Source organism: Oncorhynchus clarkii, chromosome 24 (assembly GCF_045791955.1).
Source record: "Oncorhynchus clarkii lewisi isolate Uvic-CL-2024 chromosome 24, UVic_Ocla_1.0, whole genome shotgun sequence".
Classification (NCBI taxonomy): Eukaryota; Metazoa; Chordata; class Actinopteri; order Salmoniformes; family Salmonidae; genus Oncorhynchus; species Oncorhynchus clarkii.
In genome coordinates this window covers 24483196-24499613 of record NC_092170.1, presented here as the reverse complement: position 1 = coordinate 24499613, position 16418 = coordinate 24483196, and the positions used below count along the sequence as shown (strand labels likewise).

Below are 16418 nucleotides of genomic sequence, written 5' to 3'. Positions count from 1 at the left end.
TCGCTCCTCCCTGGGCTCGAACCAGCCACCACATCGAAGCAGCGTTACCCATGAAGAGCAAGGGAAACAACCAACCCAAGGCTCAGAGCGAGTGACGTTTGAAACGCTATTAGGGCGCGCTAACTAGCCAGCCATTTCACTTTGGTCACATCAGCCTCATCTTGGGAGTTGATAGGTTTGAAGTCATAAACAGCGCAATGCTTGACGCACAATGAAGAGCTGCTGGCAAAATGCACGAAAGTGCTGTTTGAATGAATGTTTACGTGCCTGCTTCTGCCTGCCACTGCTCAGTCAGATACTTAGATGCTTGTATGCTCAGTCAGATTATATCTAACACAGGACACGATAGATAATATCTAGTAATATCATCAACCATGTGTAGTTAACTAGTGATTATGATTGATAGTTTTTTATGAGATAAGTTTAATGCTAGCTAGCAACTTACCTTGGCTTACTGCATTTGCGTAACAGGCAGTCTCCTTGTGGAGTGCAACGAGAGAGAGGCAGGTCGTTATTGCGTTGGACTAGTTAACTGTAAGGTTGCAAGATTGGATCCCCGAGCTGACAAGGTGAAAATCTGTCTTTCTGCCCCTGAACAAGGCAGTTAACCCACCGTTCCTAGGCCGTCATTGAAAATAAGAATGTGTTCTTAATCTTTGAAATAAAGATTAAATAAAGGTGTAAAAAAAAAAACGATTTCCGATTGTTATGAACTTGAAATCGGCCGTAATTACTCAGCCATTCCGATTAATCGGTTGACCTCTAGTTCTTTTTGGCACTTTAGTATTGCCAGTGTAACAGTATAGCTTCCATCCCTCTCCTCGCCGCTACCTGGGCTCGAACCAGGAATACATCGACAACAGCCACCCACGAAGCAGCATTGCCCATGCAGAGCAAGGGGAACAACTACTCCAAGTCTCAGAGCGAGTGACATTTGAAACGCTATTAGCACGCACCCTGCTAACTAGTTAGCCATTTCACATTGGTTACACCAGCCTAATCTCGGGAGTTGATAGGCTTGAAGTCATAAACAGCGCAATGCTTGAAGCATTGCGAAGAGCTGCTGGCAAAACGCACGAAAGTGCTGTTTGAATGAATGCTTACGAGCCTGCTTCTGCCTACCATCGCTCAGTCAGACTGCTCTATCAAATCATAGACTTAATTATAACATAACACACAGAAATACGAGCCTTTGGTCATTAATATGGTCGAATCCGGAAACTATCATTTCGAAAACAAAACGTTTATTCTTTCAGTGAAATACTGTCGTGGAAATTTCCTCTATTTACCAAATCATGAGAGCAAACCACACACGTCAGAGTTAGTTATCAAAGTTCATCTTTAATTATATGAGCTCTATCACAACCCTGTGACTCTCAGATCAATTCAGTGTCTATCAATGAATTCTCTGAGAGTCCCCTCCACATTTCAACTGAGATCCTTTATAGCAAAGACATACACAGGATAAGACAGCATCGGCATAATTCATCGTTCAGCTTTGTCTCCTAAAACATGTTATTTTCTCAAACTCAGAACCATAAACCAATCCTCCATATCAACAGGCATATATCAAATCCATCCTATCTTGACAAGATCACAGAGACACACTGACTGGCACACAGACATTGTGGAGCCAAGAGATACACGCTTGACCTCTCCCTTCTCTCCGGCCCAAACAACTTAGTCTTGACATGGAACAGATACTGCAACCCCGCCACAGTATTATACAAAAATAACATTCTGATGAGAAGTAACTTACAAACATATGATGAATATAAAACATCTTACCTATGTTACCAACAATACGGAACGGTCCCGTATTATCTAATAGATGGCATCCCTAAGTCTAAATATCGCTGTTACATTGCACAACCTTCAATGTTATGTCAAAATTACGTAAAATTCTGGCAAATTAGTCCGCAATGAGCCAGGCAGCCCAAACTGTTGCATATACCCTGACTCTGCGTGCAATGAATGCAAGAGAAGTGACACATTTTCACCTGGTTAATATTGCCTGCTAACCTGGATTTCTTTTAGCTAAATATGCAGGTTTAAAAAATATATACTTCTGTGTATTGATTTTAAGAAAGGCATTGATGTTTATGGTTAGGTACACGTTGGAGCAACGACAGTCCTTTTTCACGAATGCGCACTGCATCGATTATATGCAACGCAGGACACGCTAGATAAACTAGTAATATCATCAACCATGTGTAGTTATAACTAGTGATTATGATTGATTGTTTTTTATAAGATAAGTTTAATGCTAGCTAGCAACTTACCTTGGCTTCTTACTGCATTCGCATAACATGCAGGCTCCTCATGAGGCAGGTGGTTAGAGCGTTGGACTGGTTAACCGTAAGGTTGCAAGTTTGAATCCCTGAGCTGACAAGGTAAAAATCTGTCGTTCTGCCCCTGAACAAATCAAATCAAATCAAATTTTATTTGAACAAGGCAGTTAACCCACCGTCCCTAGGCCGTCATTGAAAATAACAATGTGTTCTTAACTGACTTGCCTCGTTAAATAAAGTTGTACTTAAAAAAAAATAATCATCTGCAAAATCGACGTCCAAAAATACAAATTTCCGATTGTTATGAAAACTTGAAATCGGCCCTAATTAATCGGCCATTCTGATTAATCGGTTGACCTCTAGTAGAGATACTGGGGTACAAAGGAGCAAGATAAATAAATACTGTATGGGGATGAGGTAGTTGGATGGGGAATTTACAGATGGGCTATGTACAGGTGCAGTGATCTGTGAGCTGCTCTGACAGTTGGTGCTTAAAGCTAGTGAGGGAGAGATGAGTCTCCAGCTTCAGTGATTATTTTTTTTGGCAGTTTGTTTCAGTCATTGGGTGCCTTTCCTTCCACTTCTCTGCTGCCAAGGGAAGAATTGGCTTTGGGGGTGACCAGTTAGATATACCTGCTGAAGCATGTGCTACGGGTGGGTGCTGCTATGATGTCCAGTGAGCTGAGATAAGGCAGGGCTTTACCTAGCAGAGACTTGTAGATGACCTGGAGCCTCGTTTGGCGACGAGTATGAGGCAAAGGCAAGCCAACGAGAGTGTACAGGTCGCAGTGGTGGGTAGTATATGGGGCTTTGGTGACAAAACAGATGGCACTGTGATAGACTGCATCCAATTAGTTGAGTAGAGTGTTGGAGGCTATTTTGTAAATTACATCGCTGAAGTCAAGGATCGGTAGGATGGTCAGTTTATGAGGGTATGTTTGGCATCATGGGTGAAGGATGCTTTGTTGCAAAATAGGAAGGCGATACTAGATTTAACTTTGGATTGGAGATGCTTAATGTGAGTCTGGAAGGAGAGTTTACAGTCAAACCAGACACCTAGGTATTTGTAGTTGTCCACATATTCTAAGTCAGAACCGTCCAGAGTAGAGGTCAACCGATTTAATCGGAATGGCCGATTTAATTAGGGCCGATTTCAAGTTTTCATAACAATCGGAAATCTGTATTTTTGGGCGCCGATTTCCGATTATTTAAAAAAAAAAGTGTATATATACACACACACACACACACACACACACACACACACACACACACAGTTGGGCAAAAAAAGTATTTAGTCAGCCACCAATTGTGCATGTTCTCCCACTTAAAAAGATGAGAGAGGCCTGTAATTTTCATCATCACACTTCAACTATGACAGACAAAATGAGGAAAAAAAATCCAGAAAATCACATTGTAGGATTTTTAATGAATTTATTTGCAAATTATGGTGGAAAATAAGTATTTATGGTGGAAAATAAGTATTTGGTCAATAACAAACGTTTATCTCAATACTTTGTTATATACCCTTTGTTGGCAATGACAGAGGTCAAACGTTTTCTGTAAGTCTTCAAAAGGTTTTCACACATTGTTGCTGGTATTTTGGCCCATTCCTCCATGCAGATTTCCTCTAGAGCAGTGATGTTTTGGGGCTGTTGCTGGGCAACACGGACTTTCAACTCCCTCCAAAGATTTCCTATGGGGTTAAGATCTGGAGACTGGCTAGGCCAGTCCAGGACCTTGAAATGCTTCTTACGAAGCCACTCCTTCGTTGCCCGGGCGGTGTGTTTGGGATCATTGTCATGCTGAAAGACCCAGCCACGTTTCATCTTCAATGCCCTTGCTGATGGAAGGAGGATTTCACTCAAAATCTCACGATACATGGCCCCATTCATTCTTTCCTTTACACGAATCAGTCGTCCTGGTTCCGTTGCAGAAAAACAGCCCCAAAGCATGATGTTTCCACCCCCATGCTTCACAGTAGGTATGGTGTTATTTGGATGCAACTCAACATTCTTTGTCCTCCAAACACGACGAGTTGAGTTTTTACCAAAAAGTTATATTTTGGTTTCATCTGACCATATGACATTCTCCCAATCTTCTTCTGGATCATCCAAATGCTCTCTAGCAAACTTCAGACGGGCCTGGACATGTACTGGCTTAAGCAGGGGGACACGTCTGGCACTGCAGGATTTGAGTCCCTGGCAGCGTAGTGTGTTACTGATGGTAGGCTTTGTTACTTTGGTCCCAGCTCTCTGCAGGTCATTCACGAGGTCCACCCGTGTGGTTCTGGGATTCTTTGCTTGTGATCATTTTGACCCCACGGGGTGAGATCTTGCGTGGAGCCCCCGATCGAGGGAGATTATCAGTGGTCTTGTATGTCTTCCATTTCCTAATAATTGCTCCCACAGTTGATTTCTTCAAACCAAGCTGCTTACCTATTGCTTATTCAGTCTCCCCAGCCTGGTGCAGGTCTACAATTTTGTTTCTGGTGTCCTTTGACAGCTTTTTGGTCTTGGCCATAGTGGAGTTTGGAGTGTAACTGTTTGAGGTTGTGGACAGGTGTCTCTTATACTGATAACAAGGTAACGAGTGGAGGACAGAGGAGCCTCTTAAAGAAGAAGTTACAGGTCTGTGAGAGCCAGAAATCTTGCTTGTTTGTAGGTGACCAAATACTTATTTGCAAATAAATTCATAAAAAATCCTACAATTTGATTTTCTGGATTTGTTTTCCCTCATTTTGTCTGTCATAGTTGAAGTGTACCTATGATGAAAATTACAGGCCACTCTCATCTTTTTAAGTGGGATAACTTGCACAATTGGTGGCTGACTAAATACTTTTTTGCCCCACTGTATATATATATAAAAAAAATTATATACCTTTTATTTAACTAGGCAAGTCAGTTAAGAACACATTCTTAGTTTCGATGACTGCCTAGGAACTGTGAGTTAACTGCCTTGTTCAGGGGCAGAACGACAGATTTTCACCTTGTCAGCTCAGGGGGTTTCAATCTTGCAACCGCACAGTTAACTAGTCCAACGCTCTAACCATTGCACTCCACGAGTAGCCTGCCTGCCTGTTACGCAAATGCAGTAGAAGCCAAGGTAAATTGCTGGCTAGTATTAAACTTATCTTATAAAAAACAATCAATCATAATCACTAGTTATAACTACTAATCCAGTTTAGCAGGCGATATTAACCAGGCGAAACTGTGTAATTTCTCTGCGTTCATTGCACGCAGAGTCAGGGTATATGCAACAGTTTGGGCTGCCTGGCTCATTGCGAACTAATTTGCCAGAATTTTACGTAATTATGACATACATTAAAGGTTGTGCAATGTAACAAGAATGTTTAGACTTAGGGATGCCACCAGTTAGATAAAATACAGAACGGTTCCGTATTTCACTGAAATAATAAACGTTTTGTGCGTTTTGCCAGCAGCTCTTTGCAAGCACAGCGCTGTTTATGACTTCAAGCCTATCAGCCTAATGGCTGGTATAACCAACGTGAAATGGCTAGCTAGTTATCTGGGTGTGCGCTAATACTGTTTCAAACGTCACTCGCTTTTAGATTTGGAGTAGTTATTCCCCTTGCGCTGCAAGGGCCGCGGCTTTTGTGGAGCGATGGGTAACGATGCATCGAGTGTGGCTGTTGTCGATGTGTTCCTGGTTCGAGCCCAGGTAGGGGCGAGGAGGGGGACGGAAGCTATACTGTTACACTGGCAATACTATAGTGCCTATAAGAACATCCAATAGTCAAAGGTATATGAAATACAAATGGTATAGAGAGAAATAATCCTATAAATACTATATTAACCACAACCTAAAACCTCTTACCTTGGAATATTGAAGTCTCATGTTAAAAGGAACCACCAACTTTCATATGTTCTGAGCAAGGAACTTAAACGTTAGCTTTTTTACATGGCACATATTTTACATGGTACACATTCTTACATGGCACATATTACTTTCTTCTCCAACACTTTGTTTTTGCATTATTTAAACCAAATTGAACATGTTTCATTATTTATTTGAGGCTAAATTTATTTTATTGATGTTTTATATGAAGTTAAAATAAGTGTTTATTTTTAATTAAATAGTCTGATTTAATCGGTATCGGCTTTTTTGGTCCTCCAATAATCGGAATCGGCCTTGAAAAATCATAATCGGTCGACCTATAGTCCAGAGTAGTGATGCTGGGCGGGCAGGTGCGGGCAGCGATCGGTTGAAGAGCATGCATTTAGTTTTACTTGCATTTTAGAGCAGTTGGAGGCCACGGAAGGAGAGTTGTATGGGATTGAAGCTCGTCTGGAGGTTAGTTAACAGTGTCCAAAGAGGGGCCAGAAGTATACAGAATGGTGTCGTCTGCATAGAGGTGGATCAGAGAATCACCAGCAGCAAGAGCTACATCATTGATGTATACAGAGAAGAGAGTCGGCCTAAGAATTGAACCCTGTGGCACCCCCATAGAGACTGCCAGAAGTCCGGACAACAGGCCCTCCGATTTGACACACTGAACATGGGGTCGTGCATTATCATGCTGAAACATGAAGTGATGACGGCGGATGAATGCCACGACAATGGGCCTCAGGATCTCGTCATGTTATCTCTGTGCATTCAAATGGCCAATTCTAAAATGCAATTGTGTTCTTTGTCCGTAGCTTATGCATGCCCATACCATAACCCCACTGCCACCATGGGGCACTCTGTTCACAATGTTGACATCAGCAAACCGCTGGCCCACACAACGCCATACAGTCTTCCATCTGCCCGGTACAGTGAAACTAGGTTTCATCCGTGAAGAGCACACTTCTCCAGCGTGCCAGTGGCCATCGAAGGTGAGGACGACGAGCACACAGATGAGCTTCCCTGAGAGAGTTTCTAACAGAAATTCTTTGGTTGTACAAACCTACAGTTTCATCAACTGTTAGGGTGGCTGGTCTCAGACGATCCTGTAGGTGAAGAAGCCTAATGTGGAAGTTCTGTGCTGGTGTGGTTACACGTGGTCTGCGGTTGTGAGGCTGGTTGGACGCACTGCCAAATACCCTAAAGCGATGTTGGAGACGACTCATGGTAGAGAAATTAACATTCAATTTTCTGGCAACCGCTCTGGTGGACATTCCTGCAGTCAGCATGCCAATTTCACTATCCCTCAAAACTTGAAACATCTGTGGCGTTGTCTTATTTGACAAACTGCTAATTTTAGAATGTCCTTTTATTGTTCCCAGCACAAGGTGCACCTGTGTAATGATCATGCAGTTTATGAGCTTCTTGATATGCCACACCTGTCAGGAGGATAGATTATCTTGGCAAAAGAGAAAATCTCACTTAACAGGGATGTAAACAAATGTGTGCACAATATTTGAGAGAAATTCGCTTTTTGTGCATGTGGAACATTTCTGGGATCTTTTTATTTCAGCTCATAAAATACGGGACCAACAATTTACGTGTTGCGTTTATATTTATGTTCAGTATACTATAGCTTCAACACTAAAATAACAGCAGTGTTCTGAAACAACAATGGTTTCCCTTGTTCAAAGCATTCTAGGCCTTTCTTCATTGTTCTCCATTCGTTGAAGCCGTCCGCGTGAGCTCTGCTTCAGTAGATGGGTATAAGCCATACTGAACATTATTTCAGCTTTAGACTTTGTGAAAATCAACGTAGAAGGTAAGATTCTTAATTTTGACATTAGCTGAGATTGGTCAATCTACATAGGGATATTTTATTATGTGTTGAATTGACTGTCTTAGAATAACATAGCTATCGATTCTGGTCATAACATATGCTATCATCATACAGCATATTACAAGTTGTATTTATTTATTAGTCCCTACACAGTTGCTCTAATTCTTGTCTTAAGTGTGATTATTCATAACATTCATAAGAGATCCAGACAGTGGTTTGTCTGTTTCTTCCAGCCTGCAGCCAGAGGTGAGGAGAATGAGTCAGAAAGAGGGTCTGGGGGCCAACTCCTTTCAGTTCACTCTGGAGGGAGAGCCCTTTCGCATCCTGGGGGGCTCTATCCACTACTTCCGCGTCCCCAGAGCCTACTGGGAGGACCGGCTGCTGAAGATGAGGGCCTGTGGGGTCAACACTCTCACCACGTAGGGACACACAGAACACCTCATGTTCTCTTATACCACCACTCACTGCTGCTCTACTATGGAGGGATACTGAGAATGACTGCTTATTTTCCAGATATGTGCCATGGAACCTTCATGAGCCAGAGAGAGGGGTTTTCAATTTCCAGGACCAGTTGGATTTAAAGTAAGGAAGACTTTTATGATTTTGTGATGAATATGTTTGATAGAGCTGTTGAGCTTTGACTCTCTGTTTTTCTCTGTGTTTCTCAGGGCGTACATCAGCCTAGCAGCAGAGTTGGGGCTCTGGGTGATTCTGCGGCCAGGACCCTACATCTGTGCTGAGTGGGACTTAGGAGGGCTCCCCAGGTTGTTTCCATTACTTTAAGCCTTTAACTTTGTAGCAGGGATCAAATCAAACTTTATTTGTCACATGTGCTGAATACAACAAGTGTAGACCTTACCGTGAAATGCTTACTTACAAGCCCTTAACCACAGTAACACAATAAAATAACAATAACGAGGCTATAATACAGGGGGTACCGGTACCGAGTCAATGTACAGGTTAGTCGAGGTAATTTGTACATATTAATGTTAATCCAAGTCTTGCATTGCTTAGCTCCACTCCCACTCCCCAGGTGCTCTCATTTGTTGACTTCTGTAACCGTAAAAGCCTTGGTTTCATGCATGATAACATTAGAAGCCTACTCCCTAAGTTTGTTTTACTCACGGCTTTAGCACACTGCCAACCTGGATGTCTTAGCCGTGTCTGAATACTGGCTTAGGAAAACCACCAAAAACCCTGAAATCTCCATCGTTAACTATAACATTTTCCGCCAAGATAGAACTGCCAAAGGGGGCGGTGTTGTAATCTACTGCTAAGATAGCCTGCAGAGTTCTGTATTACTATCCAAGTCTGTACCCAAACAATTCGAGCTTCTACTTCTAAAAATTCAGCTTTCCGGAAACGAGTCTCACTGTTGCCGCTTGCTATAGACCTCCCTCTGCCCCCAGCTGTGACCTCGATACCATATGTGAATTGATTGCCCCCATCTATCTTCTGAGCTTGTGCTACTAGGTGACCTAAACTGGAACGTGCTTAACACCCCGGCCATCCTACAATCCAAGCTTGATGCCCTCAATCTCACACAAATTATCAATGAACCTACCAGGTACAACTCCAAATCCGTAAACACGGGCACCCTCATAGATGTCATCCTAACTAACTCGCCCTCCAAATACACCTCTGCTGTTTGCCTGCTTCCGTAATGGGTCTGCGACCAAACGACCACCCCTCATCACTGTTAAACGCTCCCTAAAACACTTCTGCGAGCAGGCCTTTCTAATCGACCCGGCCGGGGTATCCTGGAATGACATTGACCTCATCCTCGTCAGTAGATGCCTGGCTATTCTTTAAAAGTGCCTTCCTCACCATCTTAAATAAGCATGCCCCATTCAAAAAATGTAGAACTAGGAATATATATAGTCCTTGGTTCACTCCAGACCTGTCTGCCCTTGACCAGCACAAAAACATCCTGTGGCTTTCTTCATTAGCATCGAATAGCCCCCGTGATATGCAACTTTTCAGGGAGGTTGGGAACAAATATACACAGGCAGTTAGGAAAGCTAAGGCTAGCTTTTTCAAACAGAAATTTGCATCCTGTAGTACTAACTCAAAAAAGTTCTGGGACACTGTAAAGTCCATGGAGAATAAGAGCATCTCCTCCCAGCTGCCCACTACTCTGAGGCTAGGAAACACTGTCACCACCAATAAATCCACTATAATTGAGAATTTCAATAAGCATTTCTCTACGGCTGGCCATGCTTTCTACCTGGCTACCCCCTATCCCGGTCAACTGCCCGGCACCCTCCACAGCAACCCGCCAAAGCCCCCACCATTTCTCCTTCACCCAAATCCAGATATCTGATGTTCTGAAAGAGCTGCAAAATCTGGACCCCTACAAATCAGCCGGGCTAGACAATCTGGACGCTCTCTTTCTAAAATTATCTGCCAAAATTGTTGCAACCCCTATTACTAGCCTTTTCAACCTCTCTTTCGTATCGTCTGAGATTCCCAAAGATTGGAAAGCTGCCACGGTCATCCCCCTCTTCAAAGGGGGTGACACTCTAGAACCAAACTGCTACAGACCTATATCTATCCTACCCTGTCTTTCTAAGGTCTTTGAAAGCCAAGCTAACAAACAGATTACCGGCCATTTCAAATCCCACCGTACCTTCTCCGCTATGCAATCTGGTTTCAGAGCTGGTCATCGGTGCACCTCAGCCACGCTCAAGGTCATAAACGACATCATAATCGCCATTGATAAGACACATTACTGTGCAACCGTATTCATCGACCTGGCTAAGGCTATCTCACTGGTCACCCCCAAAGCCAAGAAGGACATTTCTAAGTGACCCCAAACTTTTGAACGTGTGTGTACATTTTGGGTGAGGTTTTTTCTCTTGCCTGAGTAGCATCGTTTCACTGCCAAAAATAAAATTAAACCATCTCGTGTTCAGCGAAATAACAATACAATGTCAAATACAGGTAGCCTAGTCAAATAATAAACATCCAATCATATTAACTGTTACTCTCTCCCGAGAAACCTTCACTCATGCACAGACATTTAGAAACGAAACATGACAATTGACAACATGACAATTATTTTATTATTATAAAACATTATTTTATCCCCGACGTGGTATCCAGTTGGTCATTACAGTCTTGTCTCATCGCATCAACTCCCGTATGAATTCGGGAGAGGCGACGGTCTAGAGCCATGTGTCCTCCAAAACACAACCCAACCGAGCTTCACTGCTTCTTGACAGAATGCCCACTTAATCCGGAAGCCAGCCATACCAATGTGTCGGAGGAAACACGTACACCTGCGGACCGTGTCAGCGTGCACTGTGCCCGGCCCGCCATAGGAGTCGCTAGTGCGAGAGGGCCAAGGACATCCCTGCCGGTCAAATCCTCCCCTAACCCGGACAAAGCTGGGCCAATTGTGCGCCGCCACATGAGTCTCCCGGTCGCGGACGGCTGCGATAGAGCCTGGACTCTCATCAAAATTGCAACAAGCAGTTATGTGAAAATGTAATTTAATCAGAAGCCACTGCCAGATTTCTGGATAGGGCTGCTCTGAGTTTCTTGCCTTGGGAAATTACGCTGTTAAGACACTGATGCCCTCTGCAACCACGTACCTATAATGAGAGTGGATTCTTGGCCCTCACTAGCATGAAAACTAAATACAGACACCGATTGTGTGTGAAAAATGATTTAGGACTGAGACTCTCTCCAATACAACCCAACATTGCAGAGTTATGTGCATCCTTTCAAGCACACCCTTCTCATTAACCTGTGGTGAGTTAGTCACAATTGTTGATGAACAAATAAGGTTTTACATGTAAGATGGCTAAATAATGAGCAAAATTATTTATTATTATTTGTGCCCTGGTCCTATAAGAGCTCTTTGTCACTTCCCACGAGCCGGGTTGTGAAAAAAACTCACACTCATTCTTATGTTTAATAAATGTATTGTATAGAGTGTGGGAGGCCTACAATGATATCAAAACATCATTTGAGAGTGCGCTGACCCTGGTGCTAGAGGGGGTACGCAGCTGGAGGTTGAATGTTTTAAAGGGGTACGGGACTATAAAAAGTTTGGGAACCACTAGTCTAGGGTATCCGGGAGGATGCTGTTGATGTGAGCCATGACCAGCCTTTCAAAGCACTTCATGGCTACTGACGTGAGTGCTACGGGGCGGAAATCCTTTAAGCAGGTTACCTTCGCTTCCTTGGGCACAGGGACTATGGTGGTCTACTTGAAACATGTAGGTATTACAGACTCGGTCAGGGGAAGTTTAAAATGTCAGTGAAGACACTTGCCAGTTGGTCTGCGCATGCTTTCACTACACGGTAATGGTAATCCATCTAGCCCTGTGGCTTAGTGACCTGTTTAAAGGTCTTGCTCACATCAGCTACCGAGAGCGTTATCCCGTAGTCATCCAGAACAGCTGATGTTCACGTGCATGCTTCAGTGTTGCTTGCCTCGAAGCGAGCATAAAAGGCATTTAGCTCAACTGGTAGGCTTGCGTCACTGGGCAGCTCGTGTCTGGGTTCCCCTTCGTAGGCCGTAATAGTTTTCAAGCCCTGCTACAGCCGACGAGTGTCAGAGCCGGTATAGTAGGATTCAATCTTAGTGGTTCGTCTGAGGGCATAGCGGGATTTCTTATAAGCGTCCAGATTAGTGTCCCGCTCCTTGAAAGTGGCAGCTCTAGACTTTTTGCCCGATGTGGATGTTGCCTGTAATCCATGGCTTCTGGTTGGGATATGTACATACATACATACGGTCACTGTGGGGACGGTGTTGTTGACGCACTTATTGATGAAGCCGATGACTGAGGTGGTATACTCCTCAATGCCATTGGATGAATCCCGAAACACAAACCAACATGTTGAATGAGACATCCTTATAACAGTTATTTTCTTTTAAGCTGGCTGTTACGTGACAAAAACATGAAGTTGAGGACAACCTACCCTGGCTTCACAGAAGCAGTGAACTCTTTCTTCGACAAACTCATCCCAATAATTAAGCCTCTACAAGTACGTAAATTAGTTTCCTTATTATCCAAGTTATTAAGTCCTGATATCTGTTAGAGCGGTTCGCAGGGGTGTTAGTGAGCTAGCTGTCAATACATGTTGTCCTCTTTGTTTTACAGTTTAAAGAGGGAGGCCCCATCATTGCAGTTCAAGTGGAGAATGAGTATGGCTCATATGCAAAGGATGAACACTACATGCCTTTTATAAAGGAGGTACTGTGAGACTGTACTGTTTCTCACCATCTGCATTATACTGTATGCCCAGTATAGACTTTTGCAGTGACCTATAAATGTATAGTGAAACTGTATTCTCATTGGCAGGCTCTACTATCCAGAGGAACCAATGAACTCCTGCTGACATCAGACAACCGGGAGGGGCTCAAATGTGGAGGAGTGGATGGAGGTAGTGGTTTTCTATTGCTAGATCTTGATATTTGGTAATGTACATTGTAGCACATCTTTGTGCCATTTCGCTTGCTTTCAATAGAGTAATGATGCTGCTAGAAAATATCCTTATTTAGTCTACATTGTTCATCACTTGAACCCCTCCTTTCTTAAGTTCTCAAGACGGTAAACCTTCAAAGACTGGCCTACGGAACAATACAATATTTAGCGTACATGCAGGTATAGTGCCAATGATTCTCTATTTTCTTCTATTTTGTCTTGCATCTGAGAAAACATAGTGGTCTAAAGATGAAGTGTGACTTTTCCCTTACTGTAGCCCCAGAAACCTCTGCTTGTAATGGAGTACTGGTCTGGGTGGTTCGATGTCTGGAGTGAATCTCACCACGTGTTTCCAGCAGAGGGTAAGTTTCATTATAAACTAGGTTAAGATCATGTCATATAACCCCTAGTTATAGCAACTCTTAAAGTTCATCCATCTTTTACACTTTGTCATTTAGCAGACACTCTTGCCCAGAGCAACTTACACTAATGAGTGCATACATCATATTTTGTTTGTATTGGTCCCCCTTGGGAATTGAACTCACAACCCTGGCATTGTAAGTGCCATGCTCTACCAACTGAGCCACACAGGACCATCCATTCATCAGTCTAAGGACTGTATGATTGCCCACCGTCTATCATTGATTCTGTCTGTCTACTTTTCTGGTAGACATGTTGGCTGTGGTGTCACAGATACTGGAGCCAGGTGTATCCATCAACCTCTATATGTTCCATGGTGGAACCAGCTTTGGCTTCATGAATGGAGCTGTGGCGAACCTTGGCACCTACAAACCTCAGGTCGGCAGCTATGGTAGGTTTTATGTATCCTATCAAATGTAATATTACTTGCAAAGCAAAAAGTTGTCATCTGAATCATTTTTATTTTATTTTTTAGATTATGATGCACCGCTATCCGAGGCTGGAGATTACACCACCAAGTATCAGCTCTTGAGGAATTTATTCAGCCAGTTTCACAGTAAGCTTTCTCTTTCAAACATTCACATAAAATACTATTGAAGTTTTGGAAAACAGGCACCATATGCAATTTGAGAAAAAATGTCTAACTGGCACATGTATCTGTGTGTCTCAGGTGAGAAGCTTCCTGAGGTTCCCTCTCTCCAGGCCAGGAGAGTGTATGAGCCTGTCATCATTCAGCAGCATCTGTCACTGTGGGAGAGCCTGCAGTTTACTGAGAAGGTGAGCTAAGGGTCAAGTAGGATGCTGTCAGCTAAGACCTGGCAATACTCTATCTCTTCAAGGGTTGATGTTGATTCCATAATGTTCTTAATTTAATTGAATGCGCTACATTGACAATGTTTCATCATCAAGCCCTTGAAGTCAGAGGAGCCTGTCAACATGGAGAACCTTCCTGTCAACAGTAATAATGGTCAGTCCTATGGCTACACTCTATATGAGACCACCATCAGCAGGGGAGGCCTTCTGAACTCCAAGAAAAATGTTAAAGACAGAGCCCTGGTGAGTACAGACACACAGCTACATGGCATGAATGTACTATACTGTATGGTGCACACCGTATGACAATACATCATTTGTACTAATAAAGTTCGCTTGTCTTCTAGGTGTTTGTGGACAGACACTTTGTTGGTGTCCTGGACTATAAATCGGTGGAGTTTGCACTGCCTGATGGGAAGGTATGGTGATACTGTGTGTTTAGATTCAGTCTATAGGTGTGCTGCTGAGCTGCTTTGTAAACTGGCTAGTTTATATTCAACACCATGATAGAGGTGAAAGCTTCTGGTGATGCTGATCAATGAGTTTGTTACTAAGGTGACAGGATTAAGCAAACAAAGTTTTCAGACAAATTTTGTTCTAACAAAGAGAAATCGTAATCACTAACTTTGCACCTGCCTGTTATTGGAAAACAAGTCCATGCTGTCCTATAGCACAGCGGAAGATTGGATCAATTACTCTCTGCAGTCCAACTGAAAGCCACATGTTCTTCTATTGTCTTTGGGTACTATGCATTGTTGACTGTAGTGCATCAATTAGTGGTTTCCACATGTGTTATGTATTTTCCATTGAAGGGAGAGCGAACATTGAGTTTACTTGTGGAAAACTGTGGAAGAGTGAATTATGGGAAAGCCCTAGATGATCAGCGTAAAGGTATGGTATTCTTAGTTACTACCACTTTAACAATCAGAATGGCAGAAAGCGTACATTAAAGGCACTGTAGACCTTCAGGTTTAATCCTTCATTGCTGTGACAACTGTACATAGTCGTTAAAGTGGATAGACCTAAATGCTCAACAAATAGTGACCGTATCCATGAGGTCTTGGAATAATTGCATTGTTACTCGCCCATGCAGCTCTTAATCTTTCGTTGCATTATCACCCTGTTCTAGGTCTGGTGGGAGATATTGTATTGAACCACGTGCCTCTGAAGGACTTTACAATCTACTGTTTGGATATGAAGCCAAACTTCCTAAAGAGGTTTGTCCTGATCATTTAATTTATACAACAATAAGGTCCATTCTGGCTCTTACAGTTTATAATTTAAGTGATAATGCCTGAGAAGCCGGTGTCTGGAAGATATATTGGCACGGGTGCTGTTAGGCCCGAGATGAAGTCGAAGGCCGGCAGCACACCTATAGCCTGAATTGAAACGCACCAGCTTCGAGGGCATTATCACTTTTATACAACGGGTTACCAACATATTCAAATAATGATTGACATATTTTCATGAACTTTATTTTGGGTTGGTTGCCAGAGACCCGACCCAGTCGTTAAGTCCTTTTTGTTCTGTATCTATGGGCATGACCCAGTCATTCTTTTCTAAATGTTCTATTGCTGTACTGGCTGGCAACGTTCTTATACCTTGCTTTCTAGCTAGCAAACTATGGCTAATTTACAGTCATGTCAAACAGTGCAGCCAGAATAACAACAAAGAAGCTGCATTTGTTTAAGTGGCTTTATTTGGATACATTCATAAGAATGAGCTAATGATGCTCGATTTCACCTGGCATAGAAAATGTGCTCTCTCATCAGG

At 42.9% G+C, this 16418-nt stretch overlaps 1 protein-coding gene across 2 annotated transcripts in view; it reads left to right on the top strand.

Moving 5' to 3' along the window:
• The window catches only part of LOC139383086 (beta-galactosidase-1-like protein 2), a 30923-nt gene that overhangs the window by 10386 nt on the left and 4119 nt on the right, over positions 1 to 16418 (top strand). The window contains exons 2-17 of one of the 2 annotated variants that reach the window (XM_071127393.1): positions 6950 to 7956; positions 8208 to 8393; positions 8488 to 8556; positions 8643 to 8738; positions 12864 to 12972; positions 13089 to 13181; positions 13290 to 13371; positions 13528 to 13592; positions 13690 to 13774; positions 14083 to 14223; positions 14308 to 14388; positions 14503 to 14609; positions 14742 to 14888; positions 14993 to 15064; positions 15458 to 15536; positions 15775 to 15862. In XM_071127393.1, coding sequence (XP_070983494.1) covers positions 7895 to 7956; positions 8208 to 8393; positions 8488 to 8556; positions 8643 to 8738; positions 12864 to 12972; positions 13089 to 13181; positions 13290 to 13371; positions 13528 to 13592; positions 13690 to 13774; positions 14083 to 14223; positions 14308 to 14388; positions 14503 to 14609; positions 14742 to 14888; positions 14993 to 15064; positions 15458 to 15536; positions 15775 to 15862 — 1562 coding nt within the window. In that variant the 5' untranslated portion in view covers positions 6950 to 7894. The remainder of the gene's footprint in view (positions 1 to 6949; positions 7957 to 8207; positions 8394 to 8487; positions 8557 to 8642; positions 8739 to 12863; positions 12973 to 13088; positions 13182 to 13289; positions 13372 to 13527; positions 13593 to 13689; positions 13775 to 14082; positions 14224 to 14307; positions 14389 to 14502; positions 14610 to 14741; positions 14889 to 14992; positions 15065 to 15457; positions 15537 to 15774; positions 15863 to 16418) is intronic. The other variant, XM_071127394.1, reaches the window with a different exon arrangement.